This window comes from Bubalus bubalis, chromosome 11 (assembly GCF_019923935.1).
Source record: "Bubalus bubalis isolate 160015118507 breed Murrah chromosome 11, NDDB_SH_1, whole genome shotgun sequence".
In the NCBI taxonomy this organism is placed as follows: domain Eukaryota; kingdom Metazoa; phylum Chordata; class Mammalia; order Artiodactyla; family Bovidae; genus Bubalus; species Bubalus bubalis.
This window is the reverse complement of record NC_059167.1, coordinates 19314678-19339258: the sequence shown is the minus strand read 5'-3', so window position 1 is coordinate 19339258 and position 24581 is coordinate 19314678. Positions and strand designations below refer to the sequence as shown.

The following is a 24581-nucleotide window of genomic DNA, read 5'->3' as shown; positions in this document are numbered from 1 at the left end:
GTGACACCCAAATACAATCCCAGGTCTGCTCTGTCCCTGAAAACTCAGCCTCCTATGTCCACTGGCAGACTCAACATCACCACTTGGATGGCTGCTGTATACATCTGATTCAGACAAAACATGGCCAATAATGAACCCAGGTTTCCTCCCCACTCTGCTTCCCCATCTCAGGTAGGCTAAGCTCCACCTGCATCCAGTTAGTCAAGCTAGAAACCAGAAGTCAAGCCTGACTCCTCTTGTTTCCATACTCCAGGTCCCATGCATTTAAAGGGGACCAGGAGCCCTGCTTCTGAAACAGACCCAGGCCCCATTTTGCTCCTCTCCATCTCATTGCCGCCAGGGAGCCCAGCCCGCGCTAGATTTCTTCTCAAAACCATGAAAAATGGCTGCTGGCTGGTCTCCTGCTTATCCTGCCCCTCTGCAATCCCTCCTCCATGCAGCAGCCAAAGCAGCCTTTAAAAACGCACAGACCGCTCCCCTGCTCCAGCCTTCCAGAGACTTCCAGGGGGTGCAGCCCCTCCGTCTCCCATCACACCTCCAGTTGCCTGCACTTTCTTCTGCTTGTTCCCACCTCATGCTCTTCATCCACATGCATCATCTTCCTGCTCTCAGGCCTCCATGTAAATGTCACCTCGCCCGCCTCCCAGTCTTCACAGCATCCAGGCCCCTCATAATCTCACTTTTTTCTTACCTAAATGGAGTTAGGGATTTCAGGAGGAAAGACCGGGGCAGGGAAGGTGGCAGTGTGGCTTGACTGCCACCAGCTTCCCCATGGAGTGGTGCTCCCATTTCTTGCTGACGACTTGTTATCCAAGGCCCTCGCCAGCCCTCAGCAGGGTCAGGACACACAGGCCTCTGCCCAGCTCCTATCACTCCTGCCACTGCTTCTGTTTCATGGTCATCAACACCCACCGCCCCCTGCTCCCAGACAGCCCCGTTCTCAGCCCCGAGCACTCAAGGCTGTCCTTCAAGGGAAAGTCAAGGGGGAGTAGTCCTTGGAGGCAAGATGGCAGCAGATCCCAGAGAAGCCCAAGGCGACACCCTTCCCTAAAAGATGACGGGGAGCAGAAACAATGGTGGTGGTCCCACACATGAGTCCCTCTGTGTTTGGGGCACCTTGCTGAAGGCAGCTGAGCAGCGATCCGGGATGGTGACCAGCAGCAGAGGCGTGAGGGATGCAGGCTGACCCAACAGCACATCACTTCCTGAGGTCAACTGCAGGCAGGGATCAGGGCACCGCTGGCAGTGGCTGTGAGGCCCAGGTTGAGGGAGGGATCGGGGGGAAAGGCCAGCATCCTGATGCCAGGAAAGCATGAGCTCATTCCCCGGCAGTTCTGACATCATCTCCCTGCAGCTCTTTAAGCCTGGTTCTTTTGTGATTCACGCGTGACTCTCAGCCCCTGGTGACTGGCTCAGTGCTTCGCATATAAGTGATGCCTGAGCATGTTGTGACTTTTGCCCTTCAAGACTCTGTCCCCTTTCACAGAGACTTGCTGTTCAAGCCTGCATGTAAATGCTAGCTGTCACATGGTACTGTTGGTGTGATTGCTTTGGATGGCTTTGTTCTTGGCTCTACATCCAATACTCTCCTCCTCAATCTTTTCTGTTTCTCACTGATGCTAAGCACCTCCTTCTCTGTGAACTGTCTCCTGAAACTGAGTGGGCTGGAATTACATACTCTGTCTCTGGCCTATGAACACTCCCCACCAACACTCTAGTCCAGCCCTTGTAGCCCACGTGTGCACTTTTTTGTTTAAGAACAGAGCCATCTTATTAATCACTGCAGGTAAAGGAGCGAGAGTGGTCCAATCCGTAGGAATAGCAATAATAATAATGATGATGCTGAAGTCAGCCCATGCTGATCATTTCCTCTGTGCTGAAGGACACAGGTTGAAGCTTTTACAGGAATTATCCCATGCCTCCTTCTCAGACGGTGCTTTTATCATATCCTAGAGAAACTGAAGCCTAGAAAGAGTACAGCCCATCCCCAAGGTTGCAGAGCTGCTGGGAGGGGGAACCCAGACTCAGACACAGGATTCGGATTCATGGCCCACCCTGGTGGTAGATGCCAGGATAAGGGCTTGGCTGTAGCTGGGATGGAGGAGAGATGTTGGGGTCCTTTGGGGTTCTGTTTTGCCTTAGGAACTGCAAATTGAACTGGGAGTAGATCTTCTACTGATGGAGAAGTTTCCAGACCAGTTTTTAAAAGGATGGACTCATTCATCTGAATGAAACAGAGAAGCTTGAAAGATGGAAGCTAGAGCCAGCTCTGAACTGTCTAGTCTAGGCCTGCAACACAGGCTGGGGAGGAGCCAGGAGGAAGGCTTGGTTCCACCTAAGGCTCGCTGCCCAGGAGGTGAGCTCCAGGCCAGACTCCACTCAGGACAGATGGAGGTGTGCCATCAGCTGTAAGCAGAAAGGAACCAGAACTACCCATGGATCGGGGTGCCCACCTCCATTTAAATACTCATAACACAGTCTGGGGTAGATTCTGTGATGGACCCATTTTGCAAGTGGGTAAACTGGGTGTCAAGGTGGTTGAATAACTCATCCAAGGTGATCAGCTAGAAGGGGCAGAGTCAGGATATGAACCCAGGTCTGTCTGATGACAAAAACCAACAGTGCCCCAGGAAGCCAGAGCTCCAGGGCCCCGGAGCTAAAATGAGTGCAACACGGATTCAGTCTTTGCCCAGGCACCTGTGTGTCCCAGACTCTGCTTGACACCTGGTCTGCTCACACTCCCTGCTGAGCACACCTTGCCCTTCCCGAGGTGGTGGCAGGTGTCCAGCAGCACTTTGCAGATGTAAGCCTTAGATCAGTGCTGTGGAAGCGTGTCAGCATTATTCCCAAACAGTGCAGTCAGACGGATCAGATTCCAGGTAAAGTGATTGCAGCCTGCACACCTGGGCGTCACAAAGACTGCTTCTCCTACTCCCTTCCAGAAAGCCTGAGCCTCTTAGATTAATTTCAATATCCTCGGACCACATTTCAGGTTCAAAGGCGCACAGATGAGGTGGCCAGTAGACAGCACCTGCCCTGACGCCGTCCAGCCTTGGGACCCCTCCAGCCCTCCTGGAAAGGAGCCACAGTCCTCAGAACGTTTGTCACGCTCTCTCCAATGTGGCTAGTGGACACCTGGCATGAGCTCACTTCTCCCCCAAAGCTGCAAATACGCTTGTCTGTTTTTCATTTCTGCCTTCGGATGGGACGGAAGGCGGGCCTGGGCGGCAGCCACCCTCAGAGAGCAGGGGCTACCTACCCGCCCCCCCCCGCCCCCACAGAGGCCGAGATCCTCCATCTCCCTGTGCGAAATGTATAATATGTGTAGCATAGCCAGCCTCCCCTTTAATAAGCTGATCGTTGAGCTAAATCCCGGGTGTGCACCTCCCTGCCCTGGACGCTTTTGATTGACAAAACTAATCTCTCCTCCACCCCCACTTCTCCCGCCGCCCGCATCCTCTTGCAAATCATGTACTCGGCAGGTGACAATTAGATAGAAGACTTGGGATTCGGACGCGGAGGGTTATGAGGTTATGAATCAATGGTGGGGGCCCCGGGTGAGATAACAAACCGGGGGGGGAGCCCGGCTCAGACACCTCACCACAACCCTCAGAGCTTCCCAGTTGATTTATGAGTTGGTAATAACCTCGCCCGGTCTCCTGCCCCCTATTATTTTTCATAAAGCATGGGAAGCAAGCGGGGAAGGCGGTCTGAGCCGGGGGGGGGGGGGGGGGGGGGGCAGGCAGGAGAAGGCCCACCAGGGGGTTCCCCGTGGCTGGCTGTCTTTCCCACTGTGGGTCACTGTGGGGCGCAGTTGCCACGTGCCCATGAAGGTGGGCAGGCCTATGTGCCTGGCCTGGAAAGAAGACACCAGGGAGGTGGGTCCCGCCTGCCCTGGTTTAGGGCTGAAGAAGGCAGTGATGCTTGGGTATCACCGGCTCAAAATCATCGGTCTGTGTGTCTGGATTTAATTGCTCCAAACTGTTCAAGTCAGACTGGCACAAAAGCCTCCTCTTAAGAAGGGAGAATCAGCGCCAATTCGAAGCCGGTCGCAGGCAGTGTGAACTCCGCAGCCAGAGAGCCAGGGGGGCCAGCTCAGGGCAAGGACAGAGGGAGAAGGGGGTCTTTCAACCTGAGAAGAGCATTGAAGACCACCTTTCCTTCTACTGGTTGTCCTCTTTAAGTGACAGCCAGGGTTGAATGAGGAGAAGAGGGCAGTTCAGATTACTGCCTAATGTTTTGGGTTTTTTTATTGAAGTATAGTTGATTTACAATGTTGTGTTAATTTCAGGTATACAGCAAAGTGATTCGGCTATACATATATGTATATGAATAGGTATCTGTGTTCTTCTTTGGTCCTTTTCCGACTCATTGGAAAAGACCTTGATGCCTGGAAAGATTGAGGGCAGAAGGAGAAGGGGGTAACAGAGGATGAAATGGTTGGATGGCATCACAGACTCAATGGATGTGAGTTTGAGCAAACCCGGGAGATAGTGAAGGACAGGGAAGCCTGGCGTGCTGCAGTCCATGGGGTCACAAAGAGTGGGATAGGATTTAACGACTGAACAATTTTAGTTTATTCCAAGATGCTGAATATAGTTCCCTGTGCTAGGCAGCCAATCCTGGTTGTTTATCTATTTACCTAATGTTTTTTAAAGTGTTTGTTGAGACTTCTTTTTACAGGGAAAAAGGTGGGTTTTGAAAGCAAATGTCAATGGATGAAAAACCTTGAACTTTCCTCTAAAGCGGTAGTCGCAAAATGCCCAGCACCACAGCGGTGCTGGCCTGTGAGGAAATTTTCATGTGTCACAAAATACTGATAAAAAAATTTTTTTAATGTAATGAATATGTGCAATATGAATGGCTATGTATTATGTGATGCCCATTTGAATGCAACTATTGGTCAATAAGCATTAATTAAGCCAGCTTCATGACAGGTTTTTGCTTGGTGCCGGAGATGAAAAAATATAAGAGTCCTGGTCGCTCAGAACGATTGTTGTGGGTTGAATTGTGTCACCCCCAAAATTTATATGTCATGGTCCTAACCTCCAAGCCCTTAGAATGTGACCTGATTTGGACACAAGGTTGTTGATGTGTAATTAGTTAAGGTGAACTAGTTTAGGTGGGCCCTCATCCACTATGTCCTTAGAACGAGGAGAAAGTGGGCACAGGGACACACACACACAGGAAGGGGCCGTGTGAAGATGAAGGCAGAGGCGGGGGGGATGCTTCTACAAGACAGACCCACCAAAGACCGCCAGCAAACCTCCAGGAGTGAGGGGAGAGACTGAAACAGCTTCTCCCCCAGCCCTCAGGTGAATGAGCTCTGTCCACGTCTGCGTCTGGGACTTCCCGGCTCCAGAACTGAGAGACGATACATTTCTGTGGTTGAAGCTGCTCCGTTTGTGGTGCTTTGTTAGGTGGTCCCAGGAAACAGATACAGGGAGGAAGCAGACACTGACCAAATCATCACATCGTGAATGTCTAGTTCCAAACTGAGATGAGTGCTCCTAGAGAAGGTCCTCCCTGACCCAGAAAATGTCCTCTGAGGAGCAAGGCTACAAAAGCTGCCGGAGCGGGTCCCCCGCCCCCTGGCTCCATGAGGCCCCGCCAGCCTCTTAAAGCTTGCCTGCTGCAATGCCCTCCCCTTCTGTCCAAGAAAACCCTTCCTAAAAAGTATCAGAAGACCTTTGAGATTCTCTGAGGCCTGAAATGAAAAAGCAGGCAGATAACAAGCAGTTCAAGTTGTTACGAGCCATGCCAATGACTTGGTGAGATGCTTGGCTCCAATGTGAATGTAAAACACAGACTGCCTCCGTAGCTCACGCGTGTTACACTTATTACATTCCAGGCACTGTGCCGGCATTGTCCATACAGCGTCTCCTTTAACCCCAGAGCCTAAACATCAGGTCCTTTTTATTATCGTCCTCATTTTCATACAAGAAAAAAATGAGGGCACAGAGCAGGTAGGTGACCTAATAAGAAATTTCAGCAAAGCCACGGGTCAGGATTTTGGTGAGGGTTTCTCTTGTTTTATCCTGGAAGCAGGCAGAATTTCCCCCAGTTAACCCATGAGTATGGAGATTGGAGTGGGTGGTGGTTAAGGCACCTGCCCAGGGTCATACAATTTGGAAATGATGTACCATGAGTGGAACTCAAGTCTGCCCGACTTTATAAGCAATGTGCTTTATTGCTTCATATGCTTGGGAAGCAAGTGTATATCTGTTAAATGTGTCACTATTTTCCTTGGAAAAATCAAACCCATTGATCAAACAGTACCCCTCAAAAATGCCACTAGTTTACCACACTAGCCCTTCTACCTGCATTTCCTTCTCTCTTACTACCAGCTAGTCACTGTGTCCACCCAGCAAAGCCCAGGTAAATGTTTCCTCTTGAGCTTTCTCTGATAGCTAACCTTTATATTTTATTGTTTTATAACTAAGTCATAAAAGAATGGCTTAAAACTGTAAAAACTTCTCTACTTATAGTGTCCTTCAATTCATCTGCAAAATGGGATAATAATCTGTTTATATCATGAAATTATTACGGTGCTGGTGGTAAAAAAAAACCCGCCTGCCAATGCAGGAGACATAAGAGAGACAGGTTTGATCCCTGGGTCAAGAAGATTCGCTGGAGGAGGGCATGGCAACCCACTCCAGTATTCTTGCCTGGAGAATCCCGTGGACAGAGGAGCGTGGTGGGCTTACAGTCCAAAGAGTTGCAAAGAGTCGGACACAACTAAAGCGACTTAGTGTGCATGCAGTATTATAGTAGAATCATTCCAAAACTTCAAATAGAGAAATTGCTCAATAAATTATTAGCTTAATAGCTAAAGCAGTAATTATTATTATGGCTAAACTAGTGTCTCAGCTTCAGGAAGGCAGTTGAATATAGAAGATAACTTTTCCAGTTGTTCTGTGTACTACTTGAAAAGTTATTCAGAGATAAGAGGAGCAGAACAGTATAGTGGAAATAATATTAGACATGAGATATTCTGAGTTCCAAACTGGGCTGCATTAAGTACTAACAAACATGTGACCTGGGGCCTCTCTGGGTCTAATCTCTAAAATGGATGTGAGTTACTATATTTTCCATATTGTCAAGGTGACATATGACAACAGCGTTAAGTGTCTAGTGCTGGCCTGGTACAGTGGGCACTGGGGATTGTCATCCTTCTGGGTGGAGAGTGGCCTGCACATGGCACCTGCATGCATGATGAGATGGCATAGAGCTGTGTTCTCACTCAGAGGAGTCGCTGAGACCTTGGCAGTTTCATGAAAATCCAATGGAGGATGGAGTCATATCCTTGCCTAAGGAGTACCATCTTATCCTTGGTTGGGCTCCAGAAAAAAATAGTTTACTCAAATGAAGTGTCTCTCCCCAGTGGGCAGGACTGATGAGTAAGTTGTTAATTGCTTCAGTTACCAGAACCATGATATACAAGCTACCAAGTTGCAGGGAACTTGAAATTTGCAGGTGACTGGAACCAGTCTTTTGTCAAGTTTGCATTAGTCTAATTTGGGTTCAGATTGATACAAAACTTTGGGGTAAATGAAAGAAGCCTGTCATCGTAGGATCTGCTTGGGTTCTGACTTATTTCAAAAGAAATTCAATGTATCCCTTGTTCTTTCAGGGAGCTTAAAACACCTGAAGCTGAGCCCAGAACAGAATGCTTTTATAATAAGGGTCTCCCCCACGCCAGAAAGAGAGCTCTCTGAAATCTTGGAAGGTCTTACTAGCTTACTCAAATCCAGTTTATATTGATCTAGACTTAATATGACTTGGGAGGAGGTCACTGAGTCTCACTCTACCCAAGTAAGTAAGTAAACAAATGCCAGGGAGGAGGGGCTCACCCTTAGTCCAGCCCCATTAGAGTCTACAGAAGGCCACTCTGAGACTCAGGCCCAACCAGATGGCCAGGGAGCCACTGATCAGAGGCCCATGACAAGCCTCCTGCTCTACTTCCTCCTCAGGAGGTAGACAGATTTGCAAGTCCTGTCTTCATTCCTCTGCCCTTTCTTGTGTGCATGCTTGGTTGCTCAGTCATGTCCCATTCTTTGCGCTCCATGGACTATAACCCACCAGGCTCCTCTGTCCATGGGATCTTCCAGGCAAGAATGCTGGAGTGAGTTGCCATTTCCTCCTCCAGAGGATCTTCCTGACCCAGGGATTGAACCTGCGTCTCCTGCATCTCCTGCTTTTCCTGCATTGGCAGGTGGATTCTTTACCAGTGAGCCACCTGGGAAGTCCTGGGGGGGCAGCAAAAGTGCCTGGCCTGGGGCAGCAGGAGGCTGTGCTCCAGACCCGCTCCACTTGGGACTGCAGCTTGACAAAGATAAGAAACAGAGGCCAGTAGTCCAGAGTCCAGATGGTAACAAAAGGCAACCATCAATTTTGGATAGAATAGAAAAATAATCTGCTTCGATTTCTTACGAGAATAAGAAGGGAAGAATGATTGGGAGAAGGGGAAAAGAAGGAAGAAAGAGAAGAGAAAAAAGAAGACTAAAAATGCTTTCCCCTGATAATGATTTGGACTATTTTCGCTTGATTCTACAGTGTAATAATTGTAGCCATCTTAAGAGACATAATATTATGACAGGTTTCCCTTCCTTGTTCCTGAGGCTGAATCTGCCACAAGGCTGAGGCTGGCCCTTCCTGGATTAGCCTGGTGAAGCAATAACCCATGCCCACGAGAATGAGACTGTCCACAGCCCCGGGCATCACTGTGGGTGCTCAGGTCCCCCAGGCAGGGCCCATGCATGTTGAGGAAGGCAGTGGGGTATGTGCTGCTGCAGACTGAGGGTGGTGGCCTCGACAGCCAGGGGCAGCAGCTCGGCCCCATGGGGGCCTGAAGATGGTCACCCGGCTCCCCGAATGAAATGATGACGGTCATGATGGCTGCACCAGCGACAAGAAACCCAGGTCTGTGGTCCCCGCAATGCCAGGGGAGAAGGCCAGGGGCTTTTGTGGCTTTCCTTTCTTTACCAAAATTGTGCTTACATGTGATTCTTGAGCTCTGTGAATGCCAACCGGAGCCTGGTGGACAATTAGGCCGGACATTAGTGCAGAAAGCCAAAGCAGGACAGAAACCCAGACAATAGTGCTGAAGGCCCTGGTAGGGTGGGGGGTGGGGAGCGGATATGATAGCAAGGAAGGAGTTTCAATGTGAATGAATACTAATTAGTGACATGGATATTAATGATGACAGTAATTAACAGGGGAAAGGAAGGGCTGTCATTGTCCCAGGGTGAGTAATCAATCTTGGCAGGTGATAAATAATGGTTCAGCAAGCTCAGCAGAAAGATAATCCTCCTGCCCGGGGGAGAGCTGTTGCTGATGCTGGAAACCTCTCCGTTTCTAGGCAACCCACAAAAAAAAAAAAAGGACTATTTTTCTTTTGAGGGAAAAACAGGTTAGAGTCTCCCCCCACCCTACCCCCAACTTGGGATTACAGTTCTTATTTGATTTCTGCTTTGTTCTTCATTTCCGAGGACAAACGTTGAACTTGTATAATTTGGAGGAAGTGGACACACACACACACACATACTCACCCTTTCTCTCAAAGAACATGAATGAATAGGAGTGTATTCAATCCAAAGTTTAGCTCATAGATGCCATCCAGGAGCAAGAGTGGAGCAATGCTTAGAAGTCCTGCTTTTGAGGTTGAAATGCAGGGGACTTGAAGGGCTGTGTCAGTGGAGGCTGGTCAGTGGAGGCTGGAGGGTAGGGTGGTACACAGAGAACCAGACAGTCTACTCGGCAAGATTCCTTCTCCTTCCAGAGAGCAGCAAAATGTCTAGCACTCAGGCCTGTACTGATCTCACTTCTCACCCCCAAATTTCTGAGCAACTTTCCTTTTGGAAAACGGGAACTATTTGTTCAACCCCTCTGCTGGTTCTCTGGTGTTTCAGCTGGGAGTCAATCCGAGGAGAGCTGATGGCAGGCCCTCTCCCCCACTGCACAACTCAGGCCCATGACAAGACTCAGGTCTCTGGAAACACTGCCCCTTTCAGATTGTTTTCCATCTAGCATTTCATCCCGAGGTGATAAAGTACAGACCTTTGAAGATCTGCACTGGTTTAAAGCGAGATATGGGAATGACAATGGTAGATTGTCCAGAGGTTCAGAACCTCCCAGAAAATTGGGCTCCTCTACCCCCACATTAGGGCTTCCCTTGTGTCTCAGAAGGTTAAGAATCTGCCTGCAATGTGGGAGACCCAGGTTTGATCCCTGGGTCGGGAAGATCCCCTGGAGAAGGAAATGGCAACCCACCCCAGTATTCTTGCCTGGAGAATTCCATGGACAGTGGAGCCTGGTGGGCTGCCGTCTATGGGGTCACAAAGAGTGGGACACGACTGAGCGACTGCACTTTCACCTTCATCCCCACATGAACTGCACTTTCCTGAGAACACTGGTCCTAGGCGCCACATTTAAAGGGAGGCCAACAAAAGCAAATATATTCAGAGAATATTGACCACAATGGTGAGAAACCCCAAATCATATCATGGGAAGAAACAGCTGAGGAATCCAGGCATGTTTCACCTGGAGCAGGGGAACTCTAGGATAGCACTGCTAATACACTGAGTGTACTGTCCATATAATTGAAGGACTGTCTCATAGAGTGAGAGGTCTGAGTCTTTCTCTCTATCATCAGAGGGCAAAACTAAGACCGAAGAGAAGAATTCAGAGAAGGGCCAATTTCAGTTCAGAGAAATTGAAGATGATTTAACTGGGACAGGCTTGCCAGGAAGGAATTTGTGAGTTTCCAGGCACTTGGGGGCTTTTTTTTTTTAATGGAAATTAGAACACCTCTTATCCAGGGTATTGTGGATGATGCTTGGCTAGGGTTGGAGTAGATAAGTTTTAAAAGTCCCTTCTGATTCTCAAGATTTACATTAGTTAAGGTAATACTAGATACTAAAACAGATAACTCTCAAATGCCTGGGTTTCAACATCACAAGTATATTTTTCAATCAGGTCAGAGCGCCAGATGGGCATCAATCTTCATGTCTGTTCAGGATCCCAGGCTCCTTCCACACTGTGGCTCTGCCCTCTCTCCCTTCATCCAGCAGATGGGGATGAAAGGGTGTGGGATGTGGAGGGACAGACAGGAGTTTTTATGGTCTGAGTCTGGAAATGGCATATGGCATTTCCACCCACATTCTTTTGTCAGAACTCAATCCACACCCAACTGTAGGAAGGTCTGGAAGTATAATCTAGTTGTTGTTCAGGGGATGGAAGACAGAGGTTTGGATGAACACACAGAAGTTTCTCCCACAGACACAGGGGCTTATTCATTCAGGATAAGCCCAGGCCAGAAGAAATTAGAGGTTTTTTTTTTGTTGTTGTTGTTGTTGTTTTTTCAGGAACCTGTGTGGTCATCTCTGTTGGGCAGGCCTTGTCAGTTGGGGATAGGGAGCTAAAAGAAGTCTCCTCCCTCAGGAAATGTTCTGGAGTGATAAAACATCTTCTAGCCTGTCATCAAAATATGTATTCCCAGGAAGTCCCCTCCTGAAGCTCCCTAGAAATGTGGACATAAGATCATCCTGAATCATCAGACGTGGCTTTTTGAGGAAAAGAATGGGATTGTGACTATGGAAGCATCCTAATGGGTGGAAAGAGTTGGTTAGGATGGAAAAGTATCAGTATTACCTAGCTCTCCAGGTGTGTGCTAATTGGACCTAGGGATCTCTCGGGTAACCATGTTTCCTCTGGCACAGAGTTAAACATCCATGAGGTCTTCAATTGAAATTGCTTTACTGTTGCAGGTACGGACATTGTACAGTGGCTTATGAAGAACCTTTCCATCGAGGACCCAGGTACCTGACCCTCAACCCTGACTTGACCCACATGATATTAGTGAACAAGCCATACCCAAGTTCCAAACCAGTTTCTCCTACCCTCCTGAGAACTGGGCTTATACAAGTGAATTCCAAGATGTGGAATCACTCCCTTTACAAACAAAATTAATTTATTTCCTCCACTGAGTTTCTGTCTTTAAATTTAAATTACCCTTGGAGGAAATGAACAACCATTTAGAATGCCAAAGAGCCCGATACAATAACATGGACTCTGGTTAGCCACAGCAATTAAAGATAAGTTGTAGCACTGTCACGGAACAGCCTTCTATAGCCAGCTCTTAAAATTAGATTGCCTGATCCACAATTAAGAGGTTTAATTATTTGCTAAGACTCCTTCTGTTCTCTGCTTCTGCAAGAAGTGAAGGAGTGATTTTTTTCAACTTTAATTGTGCAATGCAATTAGGAAAACCTCACCAGAAAAACAACAGCAAACCCTGGCCAATAAAGCAGTTTTCAAACCTGTGCTCCTACCAGCAAATAAGCAATAAAATTTATTTTTACAGCACAATTAGAAAATGGAGGTGGGGGGGGGGTTCCAGGAAAAAAATAAAAATTCTAGGTAAGTAAACTTTTCTGAAGTTATTATACACTCCCCATCTTAACTAAGTATTCTTGATGCCTGAAAGTCATATTTACAAACATCCAGTAATGTATTCTGATGTTCTTGGGGATTAGATCTACTTGCCTCAAATTAAATGGCCTTCGATTGCTCTGCTTTTTAAAGATTTTTTTCAAGTGCCCATTCTAGGTGTCTGACCTTCAACTGTAATTCCTTGCTGGGGTCACCATGATAGCTCAAGCATTTCTGTATTTTAATCTGATGCTGTTACTATTAATAGACTATTTTTTTAGTAATTTTTATTTAGTTAGTTTTGAGGTGGTGGAGAGCTGTGCTCGGTCTTTGTTGCTAAGCGGGCTTTGTTTTCTCTAGTTGTGGTGTGCAGGCTTCTCACTGTGGTGGCTTCTCTTGATGCAGCTCCCAGGCTCTAGAGCACAGGCTCAATAGTTGTTGTGTATAGGCTTAGTTGCTCCTTGTCACATGGGATCTTCCTGGGCCAAGAGCCAAACTCATGTGTCCTGCAATGACAGGCAGACTCTTTGCCACTGAGCCACAGGGAAGCCCTTAATAGACCATTGACTATGGAAGTGGAAGTGTTAGTCACTCAGTTGTATCCAACTCTTTATGACCCCGTGAACTGTAGCCCACCAGGCTCCTCTGTCCATGGAATTCTCCAGGCATTAATCCTGGAGTGGGTTGCCATTCCCTTCTCCAGGGGATCTTCCTGACCAGGGATCAAACCCAGGTCTCCTGCATTGCAGGCAGATTCTTTACCATTTGAGCCACCAGGGAAGCCTAATTTATAATTTACATAGAATTCAATTAAACATAGTTGCCAGAAATCTGAGTGCCAGAAAAGCAGGTCATGAACAGAAGTGACACTAGCCTTTCTCTCCATCATGACTAGTGACCACTCTCATGTCGAGTGGAAATTCTTAATTCTATTTAAGTTCTTAAACCACAGGAGAAAACTATAAATGCTAATCCTTTTAAGGGAAAAACCCATATTGACTACCCTAAGTGTTTGCCTTATGCAGCCTGGACTTCTGATTATCTGCTTCTGAAAACCGGACTGTTTAAGTCTCTACAAGTTTAGTTGCATGATGAAAAGTCACGCTTCTTCATGGTGGGTTTTTTCCTCTTCCAAGAGCACTGTTTTCTTTGCCCTTCTGGAATACTTGTCATACTTCTGACAGGTATTTTATCATTATCTTCAGTGGCAGTAGTAGCAGCAGCAATGGCATATTCTGAGAGCCCTGAACCACGTAGTGGTAGAACATGCTGCGGAATCCTCCGGTCCTGATGAGCAAAGCTTCTGTGAGAGGTCCTGAATGATACAGGTCTTATCTCTCATGGTCTATTATACTTTGATGCCCTTGGCAGGATATCAAGGTCTGGAACCCATCTGGACTTCTGAGAAGTAGTTGAGCAGTAGTTAGGACAATTCACCAGCAGAAATGAGGCCAACAAAGACCCTGGGAAATCAGGTGGCCAAAGTCCACCCTCCCTCCCTTCTTCCTTCCCATCTGCAGCATCTCTAAGCACAAGCCTTTTGAAGAATGTAGTGAGACTTCTAGCTCCAGATTGGTGACATGAAAGTCCCCTTCTTACTGGGTTTTGTTCTTCCTTCTCTGAAGAAGGAGCAGGTGATGAAATTTCCCTTTTCTGCTGGACTCATGGTTCTTGAAGCATATAGATTTCAGAACCAAACTGGTTATCACTAAGCAAGTAAAATACAATTCCATTCATCCCAATTCTACCAGTGATAATATATGCACTCCTTCCAAAGAAGAATAGCAGATTCTCAATATGCAAAATGACTGGATCATATACAACCTCTTGAAAGTTGTAGCACTGTCACTGAACAGCCTTCTAGAGCCAGCTCTTAAAATTACTTTGCCTGAATCACAATGAAGAGGTTTAATTATTTGCTAAAACTCCCAAAAAGTTTTCAAATAAAGCCAATACAAGTCACTTTAAAAGCTTCAGAACTTATGAAATTAATAATTCCTAGAGACTCCCTGAGTATGTCAATAATTTCTACAGTCAAAAATTAATTTTTATTGATAAGAATACTTTTAGATTTGTGAAAGATTATCATGTGGGCTTCCCAGGTGGCTAGTGGTAAAGAACCCACCTGCCAATGCAGAAGACATAAGAGATACGGGTTCAATCCCTGGGTTGGGAAGATCCCCTGGAGGGGGGATCCCCTGGAGGATGGCATGGCAACCCACTCCAGTATTCTTGCCTGGAGAATCCCATGGACAGAGGAGCCTGATGGGCTAAAGTCCATAGGGTCACAAAGAGTTGGACATGACTGAAGCGACTTAACATGCACACATCATGTCTGATAGAAGCATCTAAATTTCTTTTTCCTTAGCTCTGCTCAGAGTAAATATAAATTCTTAACTATTTATGTGAATCTACTTATGGCTGGTGCTAAAGTAACAAAACAACAAGTTGTGGCAAAAATATCAATGTTTGTATTAGGTTGGACTCCCTATGCTACTGCCTTCTCTTCCTCTAATTCCTCTTTATCCATAAGAGAACAGTAATACCCTCCTCATTGCTGGTGGGATTCTCATGTCAGGAAATGCAATGTGAGTCTGAAGACTGTGGGCTGCATATTCATTGCTGATGGTGATTAAAAAAAAGAGAGAGAATGAAACTAAAAATATGAATCAGGGCTGCCAGCACTTACTGAGCACTTACCCATGCACCAGATACTGCTAAGTACTTTACATGAAGCATCTCACTTGTTTACAGACTTCCACACCAGAGCTCATGATCCTACCTGGAAGCCAGCCTTTTTTCTGGAAGTCTTGGGGGGTTAAACGATATCAGACGCTCAGAGCTGGGATCCATAGGCGTCTCAGACACGTGTCACCTTCCCAACCATTGATATCTCCACCCAGCCCAGTGCAGTCATTTCAGAAATTATCAACCAATCATGCTGTGATCTGGGGGTGATGACAGTTGACTTCCAGTTGCCTTTCTGCTCACCCTACCCCATCCCACTTACACCTCATCTAAGCAGCCCTGCATTCTGATAGTTTTGCAATAACTTCTCTTTCTTCTTCCCTGTCCCTTCAGTTGAAGCAATACACTTGGGAAGCCTTATAGCTGCCCAGGGCTACGTCTTTCCCATCTCGGACCATGTTCTTACCATGAAGGATGATGGCACCTTTTATCGTTTCCAGGTAGGCCTTCAGTTTCTCCTTTTCTTCTCATCATCTGATCTCAGATTGCTGCTGCTGCTGCTGCTAAATCGCTTCAGTCCTGTCCGACTCTGTGCGACCCCATAGAGACGGCAGACCACCAGGCTCTGCTGTCCCTGGGATTCTCCAGGCAAGAACCCTGGAGTGGGTTGCCATTTCCTTCTCCAATGCATGAAAGTGAAAAGTGAAAGTGAAGTCACTCAGCCGTGTCCAACTCTTAGCAACCCCGTGGACTGCAGCCTAGGAGGCTCCTCCATCCATGGGATTTTCCAGGCAAGAGTACTGGAGTGGGGTGCCATTGCCTTCTCCAATCTCAGATTAGAACTACCTAAAAAACTGATGGTATTTAAGGAAGCAACTCCTACCTCCCACCAGCTCTGGGAAAGCAAACGTCTGTGCGGTTTTTTGCACGCCCCCCGCCCCCCCACATAATAGTAAAATGCCCTCATGGAGAACTTACCATTCACTGGTTGCTTTACACATATCTCACTTATTCTGAAGAAAAAACTTTGGGGGGATAAATATCACCCATTTTACAGTTGGAAAAACTGAGGTACCTGGAGAATTAATGGAACATTTCGTCAATCCAGGGGACAGCCTTGATTGGAACCTAGATCAGCTGGATAGCAAAGTCCTTAATCCTACTGCTATATCATGTTATATATACTTTTTTGGTGTGAAATTTCTATTCACTACCTAGTAACACTTCCCAAACATTTTCCTCTCCTTTTCTCAGATCCTGTCCTACAGTGAATTTGAGCAGAGCATAAGGAGTTGTGTCAAGGTCTAAAACAAAAGGCTTTGGAATGGAGTTCTTCAGACAGGGTCAAAGAATGTCTGAGTTTGCTCAGCCGCCATAAGAAAATATCAATACCATAGACAGGGTGGCTTAAACAGCAGAAATGTATTTCTCATAGCTCTTGAGGCTGGAAGTCTAAGATTAAGCCTCAAGTGGGGTTCAGCTTGTGAGAAGAGCTTTCATCTTGACTTTCAGATGATCAGTTCTCACTGTGTCCTAACATGGTAGAGAGAGGGAGACATAGTGACAGAGGTTTTTAGCTCTCTGGTGTTTCCTCTTACAGGGACACTAATCCTGTGTGATCAGGGCCCCACCCATGTGATCTCATTCAACCTTAATCACTTTCTTACTCCATATCCAGTCACACTGGTATGTGTTGGGGGGAGGGGCAGGTAGGTTAGGGCTTCATCATAGAAATTCAAGAGGGCACCATTCAGTCCATAGCAAAGTGATAAAGGAACTTGGAGCTTGTGCCCCAGTAAACAGTGCTTGTCTGACTCCTGCATTAGACTTATATTGTTTCAGGATATGAAGTTTTTGCCCTGCAAACTAAGTTTCTCATTTTTGCATCTATTTGGCTGACCTGAGATTTTCTTTCTCAACACTTAGATTAAAATGTTGACTGGCCTCAGCTATACTAAGAACAGGAAAGAGTCAGGGTGCAGTGGCAACACAAAGGACGTGCAGACAGAGCCTGTCAGGGAGGAATCCTCCCTGGGCCAGGGGAGGGCTGCCCATGGGCCCCTGGCAGGGGAGGGCACGAGTTGGCATCCTCAGTCCTGACGCCTGTGCTCTTTTGCAGGCCCCATACTTCTGGCCTTCAAATTGCTGGGAACCTGAAAACACGGACTATGGTGAGCACTGAAGCCATGGCCCACACTTACTAGGAATGCAGAAGACACATCTTTGCTGTGTGGATGACTATGATGAATGGGGAGGAGGGTCTTTGCCCTGCTTAGCCCTTTCTCGTATTGTTGACAGGTGCTGTTCCACATACTGATGAAAGGCAGGGCCCACTGAAGGATGCAGCCATTGGAAGGGAAGGTGGGAGGGGAAGAAAAGTTTTCTCAGGTCTGTCCAACATGCTCATTCTATGGGGCCATGGAGAACTGGGCCAGTGGCCATTGACCACTACTTCCTGGGACAGGGTTTCAGGCAGGGCTGGATCCAGGGGGCACGTCCCCCCTGGCCATTTCCTTTCTCACAGACTTGTTAAGACTTTTTAATAATTCATTGGTGTTTTTGATGGTTGGAGGTTAGAGGGGAAGAGTAACAGGTCATGGAGGGGTATACAAAAGTTACCCTACCTGAGAAAACGAAGAGTGGGTGAAGCTGGGCCCTGGGTAAGCAGGGAATTACCTCTGTCCAAGCAGGGATTTATTAGACTCTTGCCCTGTATTCTCCATGAAGACTGTTTAATATATCTATGTGTCAGTCTTCTAAAGTTATACTATCCCTGTACTTCAGATACGGCTGAGGCCTAGAGAGGCCACATCCTCGCATCTATCACACTGTACTCGGATTGGATGCCCGGTCAGTTGTCAGCTCCATGAGGGCAGGGCTGGTCCACCTCATTCACTTCTATTATCCAGTACATAGTGCATTCCTAAGCCATAGTGGGCACTCAGTAAAGATTTGCTGATGGTTCTGGTTCTTTGACTATGTGGATCACAACAAACTGTGGAAAATTCTTCAATAGATGGGAATAGCGGACCACCTTACCTGTCTCCTGAGAAACATGTATGCAAGTCAAGAAGCATCAGTTAGAACCGGACATGGAACAACAGACTGGTTCAAAATTGGGAAAGGAGTACATCAAGGCTGTGCACTGTCACCCTTCTTATTTAACTTATATGCAGAGTACAGGGCTTCCCTGGTAGCTCAGTCAGTAAAGAAACTGCCTGTAGTGCAGGAGATGGGGTTCAATCCCTGGGTCAGGAAGATCCCCTGGAGAAGGAAATGGTAACCTACTCCACTATTCTTGCCTGGAAAATCCCATGGACAGAGGAGCCTGGTAGGCTACATACAGTCCATGGGGTCACAAGAGTTGGAACTGACTTAGTGACTAACCCACCACCATGAGAAATGCCAGGCTGGATGAAGCACAAGCTGGAATCAAGATTGCTGGGAAAATATTAATAACCTTGGATATGCAGATGACACCACCCTAATGGCAGAAAGCTAAGAGAAACTAAAGGGCCTCTTGAGATGAGTGTGAAAGAGGAAAGTGAAAAAGCTGGCTTAAAACTCAACATTCACAGAAAGAAGATTATGGCATTCAGTCCCATCACTTCCTGGCAAATAGATGGGGAAACAATGGAAACAGTGACAGACTTTATTTTCTAGGACTCCAAAATTGCTGCAAATGGTGACTGCAGCCACGAAATTAGAAGGTGCTTGCTCCTTGGAAGGAAAGCTATGACAAACCTAGACAGTGTATTAAAAAGCAGAGACATCACTTTGCTGACAAAGGTACGTCTAGTCAAAGCTATGGTTTTTCCAGTAGTCATATATGGATGTGAGAGTTGGATTATAAAGAAAGCTGAGTGCCGAAGAATTGATGCTTTCCAATTGAGGTGTTGGAGAAGACTCTGGAGAGTCCCTTGGACTGCAAAGAGATTGAAGAAGTCAATCCTAAAGGAAGTCAACCCTGTATGTTCATTAGGAAGGACTGATGCTGAAGCTGGAGCTCCAATACTTTTCCCCCTGATGTGAAGAGCAGATTCATTGGAAAAGACCCTGATGCTGGGAAAGATTGATGGCAAGAGGAGAAGGGAGAGACAGAAGATGAGATGGTTGGATGACATCATCAACTCAATGGACCTGAGTTTGACCGAACTCCAAGAGATAGGGAAGAATAGGGAAGCCCAGCATGCTTCAGTCCACTGGGTTGCCAAGAGTTGAACACGACTAAGCGACTGAACAACAACAACAACTGGTTCTTTATCAAAGGTGATTAACAGACACTCAGTAGAGGCAGCAGAATTTGAACTCAGATGCTCCTTTCATATGAGGTCTGCCCCTCCACACAGCACCCTCATCACTGACTCAGCTGCTGAGACAGTCCACAGCTGCTCTCCATGGGACTGGGGCATGCAATGAGACCTGTAACTTCTTGGATTCTTTGCGGGATGGTTTTCACAGGAAGGTAGAGCCAGCTGCAGCTGGGTGGTACTCCAGGGACCTGTCCTGAGACCTTGTGATAAGCTACACGCTCTGGATCATACTTCTGAGGGAGGGGAAACCAGCAACTGGAAATAGTTCTGAGGATAGAATCCTGGCAAGCCTCTGCCCTACGAGGCTACAGTGGTTCTGTTTCCAAGTCTGGAGCATGGCCCTGATGCAGGGGGCAGGGCCCCGTGACTGTCTCATCAGCTATCTGCAGGCACCACCACGGGTCCGACCTCTGGAACTGTGCTGCGCCCTAAATGATGTGATAAGTGGGCCCAGCCAGGTTTCCAGCTTGAAACAGGAGCAGCATTTGGCTGCTCATAAAATAAGTGCTTCTGGGGCTGAAATACTGCTCACAAAACCCAACTCGGAATTTGAATAATTGTAGCTCGGTTCCATGCAGCAGCCGTGTACCCTTGTGAATGTGAAAACCAATATTTTTCCAGGCAATGGAGAGGGTTGGGAGGATGGTGGGACCAGAAAACCTGGGCCCAAGTAAAATTCAAATATTTGCCTGAATATAAACCTGCAACCATCAGCCATCTTACCCTGCATACAGCAGGGCACCATTTCCCTTTCTCTACAGATTTTTGTAATTTTAGCTGGGTAGTAAGAACAGGGATAAAAATAACAATTTATATCAGGCTCTCACTGAAGCAAAATTATTTTGAATTCCTGTACCTCCATTTTGGGAAACCAAATGGAGAAGTTAAAGTTCAGGATACAAAATACTCATTACCTTTTCCTGGTTAATCAGAAAATCAGTGTTTACCAAGAGAGAAGTCAGCACAAAGGGCCTGTTGTCATCTGGTTCCACCTAGCTGTGTGATCTTGGCAAGTTACTTAACCTCTCTGTGCCTCTGAAATCTCATTTTAAAAGCAGAATAGTAATAGTACTTCTCGTGTTGTTGGTTAGGATTAAATTGTTTCGTTAATTAGAAATGTGTGCAAGTTTTGGTGTATGGCACGTAATAAGGAGCCAATAAAAACCATAGTGGGGATTGGTATTAGTACTCCCAGGATGATATTTGATCTTATTTGTTCTGTGGCAGCCCTCTTGCCAGAAAGTATGTGCCACTGGAGCTAAGAATTCAGAATAGGTGTGGCTTGGATTGAGGAAGAACCAGAAACTTCCCTTCTTTCAACATCTACGTTGTGTCAATTGCTCTGTCACAGATTTGAGTGAGTAACAGGCTTGCCCTCCAAGCATCCGGGCTGAGAGAGAGACCATGATGTGCAAGCAAGAAGAGGATGCTGAGGAATTTGATCCAACTACTCAAAGATTTTATGTTGCTGAAGTATGATAACAAAGGTGGAATAATTTGGGATGGACAAGTTTATGAAAAGGTCCTCATAATCGAGGAGAGAAATTTAGAATAGGTTCAGCAGCTTCTCAGAGCCACTGTGGGTCTCCGAAAATGGGGAATAACCTGAAAAATTCCCTCACCTATGAAAGGAGGCTAATAACAGAACTCGCCTCATAGGTTATTATGAGGATTAAGTAAGTGGACATTTGGAAAGTCCCAAGACCACTGCCTGACATTCAACAAGCTCCATATACGTGGTAGCTGCTAGTGTGGTGATTTCCCTAGGACCTAAAATATTGCTTGGCACATAAGTGAAAGTGTTAGTCGCTCAGTCGTGTCTGACTCTTTGCGACCCTATGGACCGTAGCCTGCCAGGCTCGATCCATGGAGTTCTCCAGGCAAGAATACTGGAGTGGGTTGCCATTTCCTTCTCCAGGGGATCTTTCCAACCCAGGGATCAAACCTGTGTTTCCTGCATTGCAGGCAGATTCTTTACTGTCTGAGCTACCAGAGAAGAGGCACTCACATTTATTTTAATTGGAGTATAATTGCTTGACGATATTGCGTTAGTTTCTGCTGTACAGTGAAGTGACTCAGCTATATGTACACGTGTATCCTTTCCTTCTTGGGCCTCCTTCCCACCTCACCAGCATTCTACCCCTCTAGGTCATCGCAGAGTGCCAGGTTCAGCTCCCTGTGCTATATACAGCCTCCCAGTAGCTGTCACTTATACATGTCAATGCTACTCTCTCAATTCACCCCATCCTCCCTTTCCTCCCTATTTTTCTTCTTGCCCATTCTATGCATTTGTGTCTCTTTACCCACCCTGAAAATAGGTTCATCCATACCATTTTTCTAGATTCTACATATATACATTGAGGCACTCAGATTTTTAAATGAGAGAATGAATGAGTCAGTGAATGAGTACACGGAGCAGTGAATGTCATAGTGGAAAACTAGACCTCAATTCTAATTCCACCTCTACCACTAACTAGCCCATGAGTAAAGCACTTCAGCTCTCTGAGCCTTTATTTTTCCATCTATTAGTGAGGGGTCTGTACTTGATGGTTGCCAAGGTTACTTCCAATGCTAAAATTCCATTGTTCTAAAAAGTAATTAGAAGGTATGGGGGAAATAGAGAAGTAAGTGATTTGTATGTACCTTCATTTAGGAGATTGAGGTATATTATGATGTCACTAGTAGAGAGACTAGTAGAGACCAACCTAGACAGTATATTAAAAAGCAGAGATATTACTTTGCTAACAAAGGTCCATCTAGTCAAAGCTAGAAAGCTGAAAAATTGATGAAGCTTAAGAATTGATGCTTTTGAACTGTGGTGTTGGAAAAGACTCTTGAGAGTCCCTTGGACTGCAAGAAGATCAAACCAGTCAATCCTAAAGGAAATCAGTCCTGAATATTTGTTGGCAGGACTGTTGCTGAAGCTGAAACTCCACTAGTCTGTCTACCTGATGCAAAGAACTGACTCATTGAAAAAGACCCTGCTGCTGGGAAAGATTGAAGGTGGGAGAAGGGGATGACAGAGAATGAGATGGTTGAATGGCATCATGGCATCATGGACTCAATGGACATGAGTTTGAGCAAGCTTCGGGAGTTGGTGATGGTTAGGGAAGCCTGGCGTGCTGTAGTCCATGGGGTTGCAAAGAGTCAGACACGACTGAGTGACTGAACTGAACTGAGTAGAGACATAAAGTTTGGAAAGGGAGTCAATTTTTAAGGACATTGAAATATGATAGGTTCAATGTTTTTTTAAATGTTTAATTGTACATGTAGTACCTGAATCTATTGACTGTAAACATTTTTTATTGCATTCTGTTTTTGTCCTGGTGGGATGCTGGTGAGCTTGAGATGGCAGTGGGTATCCAAGTGAGATGCTGGCATGAGGGCAAAAAAGACAAGTATTTTTCCAATGAGAAATCACATATCCATAAAAAAAAGCCAGCATCTGAGGTTAAAGCAAGTCCCCGGATGCCCTGTAAGAGGACTTGGCTTTTGTTCCCAGTGGTCACTTGATGGGTTGGGTATCAGAGGGAACACAGCTGAGCCACTGAGGAAGCACACAAGCCCCAGGGAGGGCCCCTCAACTGCTGCTTGCTGCCTCCCCAGTGGGGTGGACAGACAGCCCAATGCGTGACATTCACTGCACAGGAAGGGGCCCACCAGCATGCCACCATATAACTCATGGTCATCAGGAGAGGTACCTTTGCCTTCTGCACATGGTACTTCTCAACTTAGCTGATCCATTTTGACCCAGATGGGCTGGAAATTTCTTGGGATGATCCTGCTTAAATGAAGACCAAATCTGGGTTAGACTTTCCAGAGTTTCTAATTTGGCCAATACGAAATACTGTGAGGGACCTCCCTGGTGGTACAGTGGATAAGAATCCGCCTGCCAATACAGGGGACACAGGTTTGATCCCTGGTCTGGGAAGATCCCACATGCCTTGGGGCACCAAAGCCCATGCACCACAACTACTGAGCCCATGTGCTGTAGAGCCCATGCTCCGCAACAAGAGAAGCTACTGCAGTGGGAGGCCCGCACACTACAACTAGGGAGTCGCCCCCACTCGCCTCAGCTAGAGAAAGCCCACGTGCTGCAACAAAGACCCAATGCAGACAAAAATAAATTAAAAAAAATAACACCGTCCAAGGCAGTGTTGCCAAAGCAGCTCCAGTAGCTATACTGCTTAAGGATCACTGAGACCAGGGCCAGGTGACAACTTCCCGCTACAAGTGGCCTCCAATTCCACAGGCTGCCTAATTGGTGACCCAAGAGACCAACGGAGGTACCTTTTAACAGAGCAGACACCCCTTATCTGACACAGTGCAGAGCTGTAGCGGTTTGTTTCACTGGAAAAGTTGGTAAGGAGAGAATCATGAAAAAGTGATACATGCATACCTTAACCACTTCAAATGAATGGAGAATATACCAAGGAATATTCATTCAAGAGCCTTTTGAGGTAGGACCAAAGATTCTCTTTGATTTTCGGTCCCCATAATTTGAGTTTCTTTCTTAAATAAACCACACTTGAAATAAACCACCCAGTTTTGACCTCCTTAAAGTACATCAAGAATTTTAAAAATACTTTTAAAGCAACTGTATGTTGACCTCTCTCATATTTTTACTCTTTTTTTCATGGTTTGTTTGTTTTTTTTCAGTTATCTCACCCATACCAAAGTTATCAGCAATTGTCTTAGCTGACTCTCCTTTATCAAGTTGTTCCAAACCATTCAGCTAGGTCTTCATAGAAACAACTGTACTCTCTCTTTTCACATTAATTTCATCAGTGTGTGTAATATTTAGTGAATGTACGTTATTAAAATAACAGGTATGCCTGACATAAGCAGATTCGAGAACAAACACAACGGACCCTCACTCGCAAACTCGAATGATGTGAGAAATGTGGGCATACAGAGGAGACTCCTGCCAGAGGCTCCAGCATATTGTAGCATCAGGAAAATTTTCAGACCACGTGAGCAGGTTGGTTAACCCAGCAAGGAGATGACTAGAGTTCCTGATATAATTAGGTTGTCAAACAGCAGATCAGTCCTGGTCCTCTCTGACCTTCTCTCCTAGTCATCCTATTACTCATTCATACCATTTGTCTATTGTCTCTCCTGGGTCATTCTACTTGGCACTGGAGAGGG

The 24581-nt window shown here is 46.3% G+C and overlaps 1 protein-coding gene across 15 annotated transcripts in view; it reads left to right on the top strand.

The window, feature by feature from the left end:
- RGS6 (regulator of G protein signaling 6) overlaps positions 1–24581 on the top strand; it is a 639493-nt gene that overhangs the window by 511263 nt on the left and 103649 nt on the right. For 14 of the 15 annotated variants that reach the window (XM_044924782.2, XM_044924778.2, XM_044924776.2 and 11 more), the window contains exons 4-6: positions 11769–11819; positions 15514–15620; positions 17240–17291. The exons of the other annotated variant lie outside the window; for it this stretch is intronic. In XM_044924782.2, the coding sequence (XP_044780717.2) occupies positions 11769–11819; positions 15514–15620; positions 17240–17291 (210 nt within the window). The remainder of the gene's footprint in view (positions 1–11768; positions 11820–15513; positions 15621–17239; positions 17292–24581) is intronic. 15 annotated transcript variants of the gene reach the window in all.